Below are 15,151 nucleotides of genomic sequence, written 5' to 3'. Positions count from 1 at the left end.
TATATATCAGTGGTGGGTGGGCAGTGGCACAGTACACTCTCTGTGGACCTGACAGCAGTCACTGGCACCCAGGCAACTGCAATTTAAAAAAATATATATTTTTTTTTACTTTGCAAGCTGCTGTGCCACCTTATATATCAGTGGTGGGTGGGCAGTGGCACAGTACACTCTCTGTGGACCTGACAGCAGTCACTGGCACCCAGGCAACTGCAATTTAAAAAAATATATATTTTTTTTTTACTTTGCAAGCTGCTGTGCCACCTTATATATCAGTGGTGGGTGGGCAGTGGCACAGTACACTCTCTGTGGACCTGACAGCAGTCACTGGCACCCAGGCAACTGCAATTTAAAAAAATATATATTTTTTTTTTACTTTGCAAGCTGCTGTGCCACCTTATATATCAGTGGTGGGTGGGCACACAGTGGCACTGCAGTGGGCACAGTACACTCTGTGGACCTGACAGTCACTGGCAGCCCAGGCAACTGCAATAATAAAAAATATTTTTTTTTTCAATTTATTGCAACAAGATGCTGTGCCAACGTATATATATCAGTGGTGGGCAGTGCACTGCAGTGGGTACAGTGCACTCTGTGGACCTGACACAGCACTCACTGCAATTATGACAGAGGAAAAAAAAATATTTTTTAAAATGCCAGGTACTGTGCCTGTGCCACCCGAAATGAGTGTGGTGTGCACACAGTACAGTCTGTGGTAGGTCTGTGGCCTCTCACACACAGCGGGCAGGCAACTGCAGTGTACAATAGATATATATATATATATATATATATATATATAAAGAAAAAAATCTATTACCTTACCAGCCCTTAAAAGGGCTTTTGGGGACACTATATATATATATATATATGTATTGTAAGGGATTAGCTCGGTGGTAGGCGTGGATGACCCCTTTGGGGGTGCGTTTTCACAGAGAGATAGCCGACAAGTGCTTGCAAACAAACAGTGTGGTTTATTAAATGGTGTTTTCTTCACCAGGCTGTATGCAGCAAAACATCCAAAATAAAATAAAACACAAAATAAATCCTTGCCTCTGTGGGCGGCTACCTTCTCACAGCTGGAACCTACCTAAGAAGTCTTTCCAACCTACTGTTGGGCCGACACTGCTGATCCTACAGCAGACACTCAAATGTCCATTTGTTTGCTTTTCACACAGCACAAACATTGTCCATTTCACATGTCCCTTTACTCTTCACACTCTTCACATGGAACACTTCTCTTCACACTCTTCACATGGAACACTTTGTCTTCTCACCTTTGAGACGTCTTCACTCATGGTTACCCTCCTTAGCTTCACATCGCTGTAGGGGGTCTTCTCCCATGCTCACCAGCTTGTCGGGAGGCACACATCCGACTGTCCCCCTCTCCCAGCCCACACGGCGACAGGCGGCAGCAGTCCTTCTCCCATGCCCACACGGCGTCGGGAGGTACACGTATGTCTGTCCTCCTCTTCCCAGCTCACACAGCGACAGGAGGCAGCACTCAATAGATTTTCTCTGGACAAATTATAGAGTCCTTGATCTCCTCATTCTGAACAGCTGAATGGTTTTCAACTTCCTGCTGGCTCTCTCTGCAGCCAACACCCTATAGTATCAGTGAACTTTCAAAGCAGGTGGGAATGTGTCTCCTCTCAGTGACTACATTCCCAGATTTACCTGACTTCCTGTCACATACCCCCCCCTCTTGTTTCAACCCTAGGGTTGGGACACATATTTCCAGGCACGCATGTGTCAGGCACTGCTGACTCACTGATAAGCCTCCTATTATCCTCAAGCTTCCGGATGAAACTGTTTTGTCATCTTCATTGACAGATTTCTCATAAATGCCACACAGTTTGTCTCTCATCTCATATACACATTCTTCAACTGCATTTTTGGCATCATTTTGCTCCTTCTCGTTTCTGTCATCTTCATTGACAGCTTTCTCATAAATGTCAGACAGCTTGTCCCTCATAACCGTCTGTCCAATCCACCATGGAGGACCGTGATCCATAGGCAACTCAATTGGGCTAGTCTTAATGTCTTCAACATTCTTAAGACGCCTCTCTCTGCAATCCATAAATGTTTTCCACAAAACTTTGAGAACCTTTGCTTCACTAAGCTTTGTTCCAAGTAGGGACTCTTGACATCCCTCTGTGACTTGAGTTGCCTCTCCATACATCTGTACACAATCATTGACTTTTTGTTGTAAAAGGGAATGATCTTCCTTCTTGAGCTTTGCTTGCTCTAAGATGTTGTGCAGAGGATTTTCCAATTGAGACAACAGGCTGTCACACATTTCTTCAAAGTGACCCCTGTTCCTTTTCCCAGAGATATCAATATCATTCAAACATTTCATATTCATAGGCAGATCTGAAGCATTTGCACTCATCAACTTCTTAAACTTTTCGCCCTCCTGAGCGAGTCGCAGTAAAGGCCTACTATTTGATTTGATATTCAGTTTATATTTCTTGCCAAACTCTTCACAGAAGAAGCCAACCAGAACATCATCAACTTTCCTTCCACCAACATAGGGGTCAAAGGCAACAACACAGTTGAACCCAGCGATCTGGGTGGTATCCATTATAGACCTCCTCTCTGCATCAGTGAAGAAGCATGGAACTGCAACACATTCTTTTACAGGTTTCTTCAATGCACTTTCTGCTGAACTATTTGACCGCTCAAGGTCACCTAGTTCTTTTTCTCTATCTGAATTCCACATGGAATGCATCTCAAGATCACGATCAAACTTCTGCCACCCGTCTTTCACCAGTTCCATTTTGGAAACACTCCCTGAAAGGCACTTATTCATTTGCTTCACGTTTTCACCAACAGCCTTAGTTTTCTCCACTAGGTTTTCAGCCTGAACTGAGAAATCACCACATTTCTTACTCAGCTCCTTTGTTTGCTGAAGTTCTAATGATACATTTTCCAATGCTTGAAGTTTTTGAAGGAACGGTTTATTCCAAAGGGGTGATTCAAGCCACATGTCATCACATTTCTGAGGCTCACTCAGGACAGACCCCAAAACTCTGATCCTTTTAAAAACTGCATCAGGCACACTATCCCCTCTTTGGGACAGATCCTCTGTTGCCTGGAATTCCTCTTCCAGTTCCTGCAACGGAATCTTCATCTCTTCTACTTGCTGTTCTAAGGCTCGCTTAGACTTTTCTAGCTCCTGAACGCTTTTCACAACATCATCCTTGGAGCTGACCAATTCTTCCATTTCTGTACGTAGCTGTTTAACACTTTCTAGTTCAGCCTTACACTCTAGAGCTTCCTCCAAAGAGCGAGCCAAGAACAGGGCTTTGCTCTCGTTATCACGCACCTCCGTTTCTGCACGTGCGCGTTCTTCTGCATATTTTGCAGACACAGTCTTCTCTTCACCAAGCATCTGATCAAACTTCTTTTTCACATCTTCAACACACTGTAATGAACCAACGCTTTCTTCCATGCGTTTTTTCATATCCGCTATCTGAGCTTGCAATGTTGCGACTTGCTCTGATAGGTTTTTCTTTGCTTCCGCCTCCTCTTTTAATTGTTCCAGGAAGCCATTTTTCTCATCTTCCATTTGTTTGAGCTTTGTGCTAAAACTCAGCCTTTGACACCTCTCTTCCTGTAAGAGTTCCTGCGTGTCTTGCAGCTGCGATTCCAAGATAGAAAAATCTTCCGCAATTTCTCTAGATTTGCTGTCTGCTTGAGAAAGCTGATTTGTAACATTGTCCAACTCAACCTGCAGTCGGTTTGCCTTCTCTGACAGCTTAGCACACAATCGGTCACCTTCTGACACCTTGACTTGCGATTCCAGAAGCTGTGCCTCTACTTTTTCCCTCTTATGTTCACAATCTCCTTTTCCCTGCATAAGAGCCTTCACCTCATTGGCTAGCATCTGGGAATAAGAATGTAATTCTGCCACACAGGCTTCTTTCTCCTTTAACTGCTGCTGGACACGTTGGGCTTCCCCTTTCCAACTTTCACAGTCCGCACGCCATTCATCTACCACATTGCTCAAAGTAGTGAGCTCATACACAGTACTCAGTAATTTAGCCTCTCTTTCACTTTTCTCTTTGTCGCTGAGAGACAATGTCGCTTTCAGAGCAACATTCTGTTCCTGCGACTCCTGCAGGTCTATTTTTGTAGCTCCCAAAGACTGAAGACTTTTTTCCAGCTGATTACGCAACTCCAACATATCAGCCATACTTTGCTTCTGCAAAGTCTGAATTTCACTTTCCTTTTCCATGAGGATGGTATCTTTCTCCATTATAGTCTCTCTGCGTTTTTGCAACTCGACCAAAAGAAGAGCAGTGGATTCTTCCCACTGTAACACATGAGACTTGAGTAGTTCATTCATTTCCTGCAAGTTTCTATGCTCCATTTTAAGCAATTCCAAGGCTTGTTCCTTTTCTTCCATTTTCCGTTGCAAGGCATCCAACTCAGCCCTGCACACATACTCGGTTTCCTCCAAACCGATGGCCTCCATTGGCTGCTGGCGTCTCTGTTTCCAGCCTGCCATGCTCTCTTGATGAGCCTTTTGTTGAGCTGCAAAGCTCTGCTGAAAATCCGCATTTGCCTGCTGTTGAGCTGCATTTGCTTGCTGTTGAGCTGCATTTGATATAATCAGATGTTTCAACATCTCCTCCATTTTGAGTTTACTTTTCATCTGAGCACACGTTTCATCAGTGTTGCTAGGGACAACAACCTTCCTCTTTAGTAGACTCTCTTTAGGCATGGATGGGGCTGGTTCAGACGGCAACATCCCCTCCATCCATAGAATCCGGTCTCTCATTTCATCTATCTTTGCATTTTTCAGGCGTTTGGACCGCCCCATCTTCAATAACTCCACAAACAAATTTTTCACAGTCCAGCAAACAATTTTCAGACCACTGTCTCTTTAACACATGTAGTTCTCTCTCTTGCAAGATCTCTTTTCCTGCGCACACAGTTTGTGCAGTCACTTGCACCAGACACAACAAAGTTCATCAAAAAATTTTGAGACCCCTGTCTCTTTAAAACACTTTTTTTTTTTTTTCTGTCAGGATCTTCTCTCCTGCACACATAGATTGTGCAATCTCATGCACCAGACAAAGTTCATCAAACATTTGCACTTCCTTGCAGGGATCTCTGCTTATGCCCACTGCATACCTCCACCATATGTAAGGGATTAGCTCGGTGGTAGGCGTGGATGACCCCTTTGGGGGTGCGTTTTCACAGAGAGATAGCCGACAAGTGCTTGCAAACAAACAGTGTGGTTTATTAAATGGTGTTTTCTTCACCAGGCTGTATGCAGCAAAACATCCAAAATAAAATAAAACACAAAATAAATCCTTGCCTCTGTGGGCGGCTACCTTCTCACAGCTGGAACCTACCTAAGAAGTCTTTCCAACCTACTGTTAGGCCGACACTGCTGATCCTACAGCAGACACTCAAATGTCCATTTGTTTGCTTTTCACACAGCACAAACATTGTCCATTTCACATGTCCCTTTACTCTTCACACTCTTCACATGGAACACTTCTCTTCACACTCTTCACATGGAACACTTTGTCTTCTCACCTTTGAGACGTCTTCACTCATGGTTACCCTCCTTAGCTTCACATCGCTGTAGGGGGTCTTCTCCCATGCTCACCAGCTTGTCGGGAGGCACACATCCGACTGTCCCCCTCTCCCAGCCCACACGGCGACAGGCGGCAGCAGTCCTTCTCCCATGCCCACACGGCGTCGGGAGGTACACGTATGTCTGTCCTCCTCTTCCCAGCTCACACAGCGACAGGAGGCAGCACTCAATAGATTTTCTCTGGACAAATTATAGAGTCCTTGATCTCCTCATTCTGAACAGCTGAATGGTTTTCAACTTCCTGCTGGCTCTCTCTGCAGCCAACACCCTATAGTATCAGTGAACTTTCAAAGCAGGTGGGAATGTGTCTCCTCTCAGTGACTACATTCCCAGATTTACCTGACTTCCTGTCACAGTATATATATAAATAAAAAAATCCTCAATTACCAGCCCTTAAAAGGGCTTTTGGGGACACTAGATAGATATAGATATATATATATATATGAAGAAACAACTCAATTACCAGCCCTTAAAAGGGCTTTTGGGGACGCTAGGTATATATATATATATATATATATATATATATATATATATATATATATATATAAAAAAAAAAACACAAATACCAGCCCTTAGAAGGGCTTTTTGGGGTGCTGATATTACAGCAGTAGTGGACCAAGAACACTGCAAGACCAGGAACACTGACTAACTGTCCCTAGCTTAACAGCAGCAGCAGCAGCAGCAGCAGCTCTCCCTACTCTCACTACACACACTGCTTCAGAATGATCTAAGATGGATGCTGCCCTTGCTTATTTATAGGAGGTGGGAGGGTGTGGGAGGGAGGTACGCTGATTGGCTGGAAATGTGTCTGCTGACTGTAAAGTTCAGGGTCAAAGTTTGCCTCAATGATGTCTTATGGGGGGCGGACCGAACATCGCATATGTTCGCCGGCAGCGGCGAACGCGAACATGCTAAGTTCGCCGGGAACTGTTCGCCGGCGAACAGTTCTATACATCTCTAAACCTTGATTGTATTGTCCTTTGACTCATTAGAAGGAACAAAAACTGCTTGATCTAGGTGTATAAGCAATGGAATTAAAGATTTTAACTGCTCTGCAATATTTTTAAAATATATCTTTAGATCTATGTTTATAAGTGAAATTGGACAGGAGCTAGAACACAGAGAAGGGTATTTCCCTTCTTTAGGTATTATTGTTATATGGGCTTCCTGAGACTGACGTGAATGGACATGAATCTAAAAATGAATTGCAAGTACGTAACAAAATTGATCTGATCTTGCAGTTTCTTATAAAAGCCCTGTAAATCCATATTGACCAGGGCTTTTTTCCTAGATGCAATTTCTTAATAGTTTCCTTTACTTCGGCTTGTCTGAATAAGGTTGCTGATAACTCTATAGTTTCCTCCGAAATAGTTGGAAGTGACGTTTTTTTCAATATATACTTTTATTTTTCCTAAGGGACAAATTAAAAGACTTTTTGAGTCTGCAGTGGCTAGATTATAAAGCCTAGTATAATATTCCTGAAATGCCTTGGCTATTTTTTCCAATGTGCATACAGTCCCTTGAGATGGAAATACTATTTTGTTAATGTATGTGCGTGATTGCTTTTTATGTATTGAATTGACTAACCTCTTTCCCGGTTTGTTGACAAATTCATAAAGATTTTGCTTTACTAATGCTCTGTGGCGCATATAAGATATATCTTCAAGGGAGCATACATGAGCTCTTTTCTGGGATAATATATGATATGTTGTACCATCTATGTTTGTCTTATGACATTGTTCTAGAACAGAAATATTCCCCAAAAAAGTCGATATCTCGTTAGTTTTTTCCTTTTTCAATTTTGATCCAAATTGTATTCGTTTACCCCATAGGATGTATTTTAAAGGTTCCCATTTAATTAGCAGTTGAGAGGAATCTGTCAGGTGGATTATCTTGAACTTCTCTATAGTTTCCCTTAGAACTTTTAACACTCTCTCCTTTGCTAATAGAGATTTGTTCCATCTCCACAAAGAGCTGGTTTTCAGAGTTTGTCGTATACAGAAAGTCAGGAAGAGTGGGTAATGATCTGATCTGAACTGGATGCCAATTTGTGATGCTGATTGTCAACTCAATAACGGAGATAAAAAAATAATCTATTCTACTATTTGATGAATGAGGCGCTGAAAAAATAAATGTAAAATCCTTCACAATGGGGTGCAGTATACACCACACATCCACTAGTTGAAGGGAGTATAATCGTTTACGTATAATTTTAAACGTGGATACCGGTAGTTCAGTTTTCCCCTTAGAACAGTCTAGCTTCGGGTCCATCACAAGTTTGAAGTCTCCCCCTACTATAAGATAGCCTTGCTTTATTTGTTGTAGTTTAATTTGAATTCTTTGAAATGTCGATTTCTGACTTCTATTGGGTAAATATATATCAAGTATCTCCCCTTCAGGTCTCTTACCTCTGAAGAAACTTGTACTGGAAGATTGGAATGGAATAATTTTGCTACTCCTTTTGATTTTGTTCTTGGGGTTATCACTTGTGTACCATTGATTATAGTATCTTAATATGAGCTTCAGGGCCTTATTTGTTTTGAAAATGTATCTCTTGAAGGAATAGCATTTGCACATTCTGTTTGTGCATATGATGCAGCACCTGGCTTCTTTTTTGAGGGATATTAAATCCCTGAACATTCAGGGAGCAAAAAGCCAACAAAGTAATCTCAGCTCTCTTCCGTGAACTCTAGATAATGCACCCTGCCACAATGCAGCTCTTTCCCGTTGAGAGGCAAGGGGGCAAAAGGGAGGGGCAGGAGAGAGAAGAGAGAAAAAAAGGGGAAAAAGAGGGGGGGGACACATCCACATTCAACCATCCTCTGTCAAGCACACCATAATCAGAAAAAAGGATCTGATTGCTGCTGCTCTAAAACAAAACCCAAACATGGAAAAACACCACCCAAAACAACAAACCAACACAAAATCTTGAAAAGAACAAAAAAAATAAAATCCAAACATTTGGGATAAATACCCATTAACTACCCCTGTGGCCCATAGCCATTCCCAGGGGTTTTCCCTATTGAGGGAAAAGAGGCAAAGACAACCAGATGTGAGGCAAGGCATCATATTTCTTATATATGTAATAAGGGAGAGTATAGGAAAGGGCAGAGGAGTGGAAAAAAAGGGGGGGAAACCATAAAGGAGGGTGAGAGGAGAGGCAAAAGGATACAAAGGTAGAGGGAGATCCCCCCCCATTCCCCATCATCTGATTTTACTCACATTTCTTTGGAATTGTTCCTTAGGAACTGCTGAGAGCAATCTGGGGTGGTGTCCACTCATGATCTGAATATAACTATTACCTAAAATAAGTTTTGGTAACCATTCCTCCATTATGTTTAAAAAGTGTGAGATCTAAAAAATTTGAGAGACTTTGTTTGAGAAGCACCTTGCATGTATCACTTTATGATTTTCTGAATAATTGCACATCATATTTATTGTATATTTATTTATTAATAATTTATGATCAGCACTTTTATGATATTTATGATTGATATGCAATAGAACTTATTACTTAAAATATTGTAGGTAATCAGGTATTGCACACCTGCACTTTATAATTTATTACATTATAGTACGCAGTAGGGCAGCGCTGATTCACATATTTTTTCAGAATATATTATGGCCTAAATTGATGAAGAAATTTTCACCAGAGTGAATACAGAGGGTTCACCACAAGATGTAAACCATTGGTGAGCCTCAAAAACAGGAAGGCCAGATTAGAGTTTGCCAAACAACGTCTAAAAAAGCCTTCACAGTTCTGGAACAACATCCTATGGACAGATGAGACCAAGATCAACTGGTTCTCTTGTATTTATTAATGATGTGACTGCTGACAAAAGCAGCAGGATGAATTCTGAAGTGTTTCAGGCAATATTATGTGCTCATATTCAGCCAAATGCTTCAGAACTCAGTGGATGGCGCTTCACAGTGCAGATGGACAAATACCCGAAGCATACTGCGAAAGCAACCAAAGAGTTTTTTTTAAGGGAAAGAAGTGGAATGTTATGCAATGGCCAAGTCAATCACCTGACCTGAATCCGATTGAGCATGCATTTCAGTTGCTGAATACAAAACTGAAGGGAAAATGCCCCAAGAACAAGCAGGAACTAAAGACAGTTGCAGTAGAGGCCTGGCAGAGCATCACCAGGGATGAAACCCAGCGTCTGGTGATGTCTATGTGTTTCAGACTTCAGGCTGTAATTGACTGCAAAGTATTTGCTACCAAGTATTAAAAAGTGAAAGTTTGATTTATGATTGTTAATCTGTCCCATTACTTTTGGTCCCTTAAAAAGTGGGAGGCACATATACAAACTGTTGTAATTCCTACACCTTTCACCTGATTTGGATGTAAATACCCTCAAATTAAAGCTGAAAGTCTGCAGTTAAAGCACATCTTTTTTTTTTAAATGCGGGGGATTGTTGACAAACTAAGATTTCAAACTTTAAAGCGGAGTTCCACCCTGGATTTTTTTTTTTTTTTTTTTAATACCCCCGGGACAGTCAGGGCTAGTACATTCCACAATGGCTAGCCTCTGATCTGTCCCGGGTTGCACTTACCTGTTAGGACAAATACTTACCTTGCAAACGTCTTGTCCAGCGCTGCCATCTCAGATGTGTGCAGCTTGAAGCCAGCGAGATCCCCTTCGGCGTCTTCTTCCGCCTTCTTTGGTCCCACGATGCTCTGCGCCGGCCCCGACGTCACTTCCGGGTCGCGCGCGTCATCACTCCACAGCTTCTGGGCATGCCCAGAAGCTGTTTAGAAGGGGATGACGCGCGCGACCCGGAACTGACGTCGGGGCTGGTGCAGGCGCAATGATTCCTGGGAGTGATGACGTTCAGCTCCCAGGAATCATTGCAGAGCCAGGAAGTGACGACGGGCCGCGGCCGAGGAAGGAGGAAGAAGGAAGTAAGGTAAGTATATTTTCTTCTCTACGAGGTAAGTAAAAAAAAAAAAAAATATGCGATTATCCATTTCTTTTTCAGGTGACCCGGAGCGAGAAGATGGAGGTAAGTATAAAAATAGGGTGGAACTCCACTTTAAGAACGTTCATATTAATAGGAGTAGCCTAGAAATAATTGATGTGGAAAAAATATATGATTTACATTTTTAGCATAAATATACTTTATGTACAAGCAGGTTTAGGAAGCTTGCTCATCCTATGTAATCTTAGAGTTCACACAGAATCACTACTTATACCATTGGTGGGATATATGAAAAAAAAACCAAAAAACTGAATGGCAAGTTTAAAATGTAAGCTAAAACGTTTCCTGTTTTTTTGCTTTGGATAAAGTAAGGGAGTGATAATACCCTTGACATTTTCTTTTGCAAATTCTTTATTTATCCAAAAGAGATCCTTGAGGCGATTTACATATGTGTAGCACTACCACCGCAGGAGCAGCTTGGTACTTTGGGTTCTCTGTTCTGTGCCGCATCTCCAAGAACAACGTCAGCCCTTCTGACACACCTGGTTGAGAGAAAGTTACTGCAGGCACTTATAGGAATACAAGTGTGGATACCTTTAACTCTCCTGTGAACTAATATCAGGAAATAGACACAAGATAGCTTAGTTGTAAATTAACTCCATGCATCGGTATAGGTTAGGATAAATGGTGAAGTGTGTGTATACTAGTGCCCTCAAGAAATGTATAGGATAAAAAAACATATAAATATGTGCAATCTTGAATAATAATAAATAAATTATGAAAAAATACCTGTGACCGTATGCAATTAGTAATATGCAACGCCTCTTTCTGGTAAGCTGCCACTTGTCTTTTGTGTGTGGACACCTTGGGGTTGCATGCAGCACTGAATACCACATGCGGTGTGAATCCATTAAACATCAACAAACTTGTGTTGTTATATAATTTAAAATATCAAGGACTCAGAGACTTTTTGTTTTGAGTGCACTTTTAAGCATCATGCACTTTCACATATAGGTGAAGTGAATCCTATTATGTTTTAGATACAAATAAATTAGCAATAAACAGTGCATATAGGCATTAACTGCAATGTTAGTAATAATATTATAACTAGTTCAGAGTGCACTTTAGAAGAATGGCTAGGATATGGTGCAATGTTCCTTGAGAGATACTCCTTAGCATAATTGATAGGTAAAGGTCTCTGCGTAGCATCTGTAAAGGGACATTCTTTAGTCCTAACTCTTCAGCCGGGTAGTGTTGGGACCCAGTTGTACCATTGGTGCATACGAGAATAGTCCCTCTCTCTGGGGAATGTAGTTTAAAAGCTCTTGATTACATCTGTGTCTCTCTCCTCTGGATTACAGTGCAGTGCTGCCTGAGTCTAATAAACTCTTTCTGCTCAGCAGCTCCCTCCTCTTGCTGATATAGCTGTTATCCAGTTCAACACCATAGAGCAGCAGCTACAGAGAGCAGTGGCAGCCAGTGTTTCTCTCACTCTCCATTTTTAGTCAAGTCACCTGGCTATACGTGCAAAGGCATGGTTAAGATCTGACAAGTCACTTCAGGTGAATTCATACAAGTTCAAAAAGTGCATTTTCTAACAATAACCAAGGGGAGAAAAGTCTTCAGATATAAAAATTGCAGTCTAGTACCATACAGCACTGTCAGCACAGTGGAGATTAGGTTGATTGTCTGAGGTCGAGTGAGGGGAGACATGAGTGCCTAAAGGATGGTAGTAAAGGGAAAGCTGAACTCAAGCTTTGTCTTTTGGAAGATTTTAATATCTCTTAGGTCATCCTCCAAGGTCATCCTCCAAAAACTGGTTGGGAAAGAGGGTGATGAGGGTGAAAGATGAAAAATGGGAAGAGTAGGACAAATAAAAGAAGAAGTGCAGGGGTCAGGGGGAGGAATAAGCTAGGAAGTGGAAAGAGTCAAAGGAAATAGGGAGTGGCCTTGGGGAAGGGCAGGGTGGAGGAAATGGTTGGGGAGAAAGAGGGGAAGAGTTACGCCCTGCCTACAATTGTCAGGTAACTAACCTGACAACAAGATGTTCGAACATGACAACAAAATAATGTTTCTAAGAGGGCCTTAACGACATCTGTGAAGGAGAAGTCTACCCAAGAGAACCATATTTGAGATACATGTTGTGCTTGCCTGGAAACAACAGAGGTAGTTCCTCCATCTTTCTGAATTCTTCCTCTTTGTTTAGCAACAGGCATGGGGGGGGGGAGTAGAAGGCCTCTTTCGCTGCATTAAAGAGGTGATGGGGGAATGATCTCAGATAGGTTCTCACAAGGATGCAAGACAAAAAAGAGATGGGTCCACATAATCCATGAACTTTTGAAATATAGGTCTGACGGTTTGCCTAAGGGGGATCAGCTTTGGACAAGATCAAAACATGTGTCAAATGGTTCTCTTTTCCTTGTCACATCTCTAGCAGTTGTCTGATATGTTGGGGTAAAATTTGTGAAAGACAGTGAGGGGGCCCTGTACGATTTTTGTTAGGGAGAATTGCAGTATTTTCTGACATTGTTCCTCAGTAAAAGGTTGTTGAAAGTCCTCCTACCAGCATTGCAGGAAGACTGCTCTATATCCCTGCTGTGAAGAGGAAAGGAAGCCATACAAGATGGACCTTGAGTGACAGGGTCAGAGTCAGCACATGGAATTAAGAACTAGAGTTAAGAGGCTAAAGAAGGATCTCAAGGACAGGAGAGAAGATAAAAACAACTGTCTGTTAATATTAGGGACTGATAATCTGTCATGCTGTTTTGACTTTTTAGGTGTAAACCAAGCAAATAACTTGTTATGGGCATTGTCAGTGTTTCCATGTTGTGTTTATACTTTTTAAATATCGTCTGTCTTAGTTTTTATTGGAGTTCTGTACTTTTCAAGGTTGTCAGTAAATTGTTCATGTTTTGTCAGTAAAAAATGTGGCAGAAGGTTGGAAACACTGGTCAGGTTATAAGCACTGTCATGAGCAGTCAGATCCTCCATGGATGGCCTATGTCCACAGAGTATAAAGTGAGATGCTTGATATTTACCCTGAGAAGTCAGAGTACAAAGTGGGCTGTCTTTTTGGTCACAGAGGAAAATTAGGGTTGCCAATATTAGGTATAAGGGTGAGTTGGTTGGGGATAACCCAAAGGCCTTGAAAGCAGTGGCACACATGCTCAGGGTTGTGTGGGGTGAGCTTTCAGGGATGTGGAGGACTACAAGGGGGACCTAGACAGAGATTTAGAAGAGGCAACACCCATAGTTTAAGGTCAGAATGTTTGCATTAGTTGAGAAGTTGCATTAGATGAGAGCTTACCTGATTTTTGGCAATATCTGGAAGGGGAATTCCCCCATTTTGTTTTGGTAAGCAGAGTAGAGACAGTTTAAGTCCGATGGTCTCTTATTAACTATTTGTCAACACATCAAATCAGGGAGACTAGAGATAGAGGGTAGATAACATTTACATGAAAAAAGAAAAATCGAAATTTATGAATATCACATCACCCTCTTTGTACAGTGGGTTTGTATTCACTTACAGTCAATTATTAATGAGAAGCTGTTTAAAAGTCTTGATTCTTATGCTGATTATACTTAAATGTTTTATTTTCATTTTGTTTTTAGGTCACCTGACTGACAGAGATCTCTTGATATCCCTCCTACGCTGCAAAAATGCTTTGAAAGAAAATGGTGTCATAATAATAAAAGATAATGTAGCCAGGGAAGGTTGTCGGCTGGATCCTGTTGACAGCAGTGTGATTAGAGATATTCACATATTAAGAAACATCATTGAGAGAGCAGGGATGGCCATCCTTGCAGAAGAGAAACAAAGAGGTTTTCCAGAACTCTGTGTTCCAATATGGATGATTGCAATCCAATAGTCATTTTACTTCATTGCATTGTTTGCTATGAGCAGTATTTCCTTTCACTCCTCATTGGGGGTTCCATTCTGTCAGTATTTTATCATCCAACATTTGTGGCTAGCCTACATTTACTTTTTTTGGATTTATTCTATAACATCAGAGTTGATAACAAATGTGTAGGCATTAATTTATGTGTTTTAGAATATAATTAAAGAATAACTATAATTAACCACTTCAATACAGGGCACTTTCACCCTCTTCCTGCCCAAGCCAATTTTCAGCTTTTAGCGCTGTTACATTTTGAATGACAATTGTGCAGTCATGCAACACTGTACCTAAACCAAATTTACGTATTTTTTTCCCCCACAAATAGAGCTTTCTTTTGGTGGTATTTGATCACTGAAAGTTTTTTTCTCTTTTGCTACACAAATAAAAAAAGACCGAAAAGTTTGAAAAAAAAAAAAAAATTTTGTAAATAGAGAAGTTTTTTCCTGCACTGATGAGGCCCCACTGACAGGCTCTGATGAGGAGGGCACTGAAAGGGTCCCTGAGCCCTGATTGGCATCCCTGGTGGCCATGAGTGGGCATCCCTGGTGGTCATGGGTGGGCACCCCTGGTGGCCATGGGTGGGCCCTGGTGGCTCTAGTGGCACCCCCCCAAAGGTCTGCACTGGTAATAAATACTCTGATTACCAGCACAGACCCTCCCCCTGTTAGGAGAGCGACTGATCGGATCTCCTCTACTCGTGCCTGTCAAGCACGAACTG

At 41.7% G+C, this 15,151-nt stretch overlaps 1 protein-coding gene across 1 annotated transcript in view; it reads left to right on the top strand.

Annotated features, from left to right (window-relative positions):
- The window catches only part of NTMT2 (N-terminal Xaa-Pro-Lys N-methyltransferase 2), a 132,736-nt gene extending 118,219 nt beyond the window's left edge, over positions 1-14,517 (top strand). Inside the window, exon 4 of the mRNA XM_082266086.1 lies at positions 14,147-14,517. Coding sequence (XP_082122212.1) covers positions 14,147-14,403 — 257 coding nt within the window. The 3' untranslated portion in view covers positions 14,404-14,517. The remainder of the gene's footprint in view (positions 1-14,146) is intronic.
- Positions 14,518-15,151: the final 634 nt, after the last annotated feature.

This window comes from Pelophylax lessonae (assembly GCF_965119305.1).
Source record: "Pelophylax lessonae genome assembly, chromosome: 8".
NCBI lineage: Eukaryota > Metazoa > Chordata > Amphibia > Anura > Ranidae > Pelophylax > Pelophylax lessonae.
This window is presented reverse-complemented; position numbering and strand designations above follow the sequence as displayed.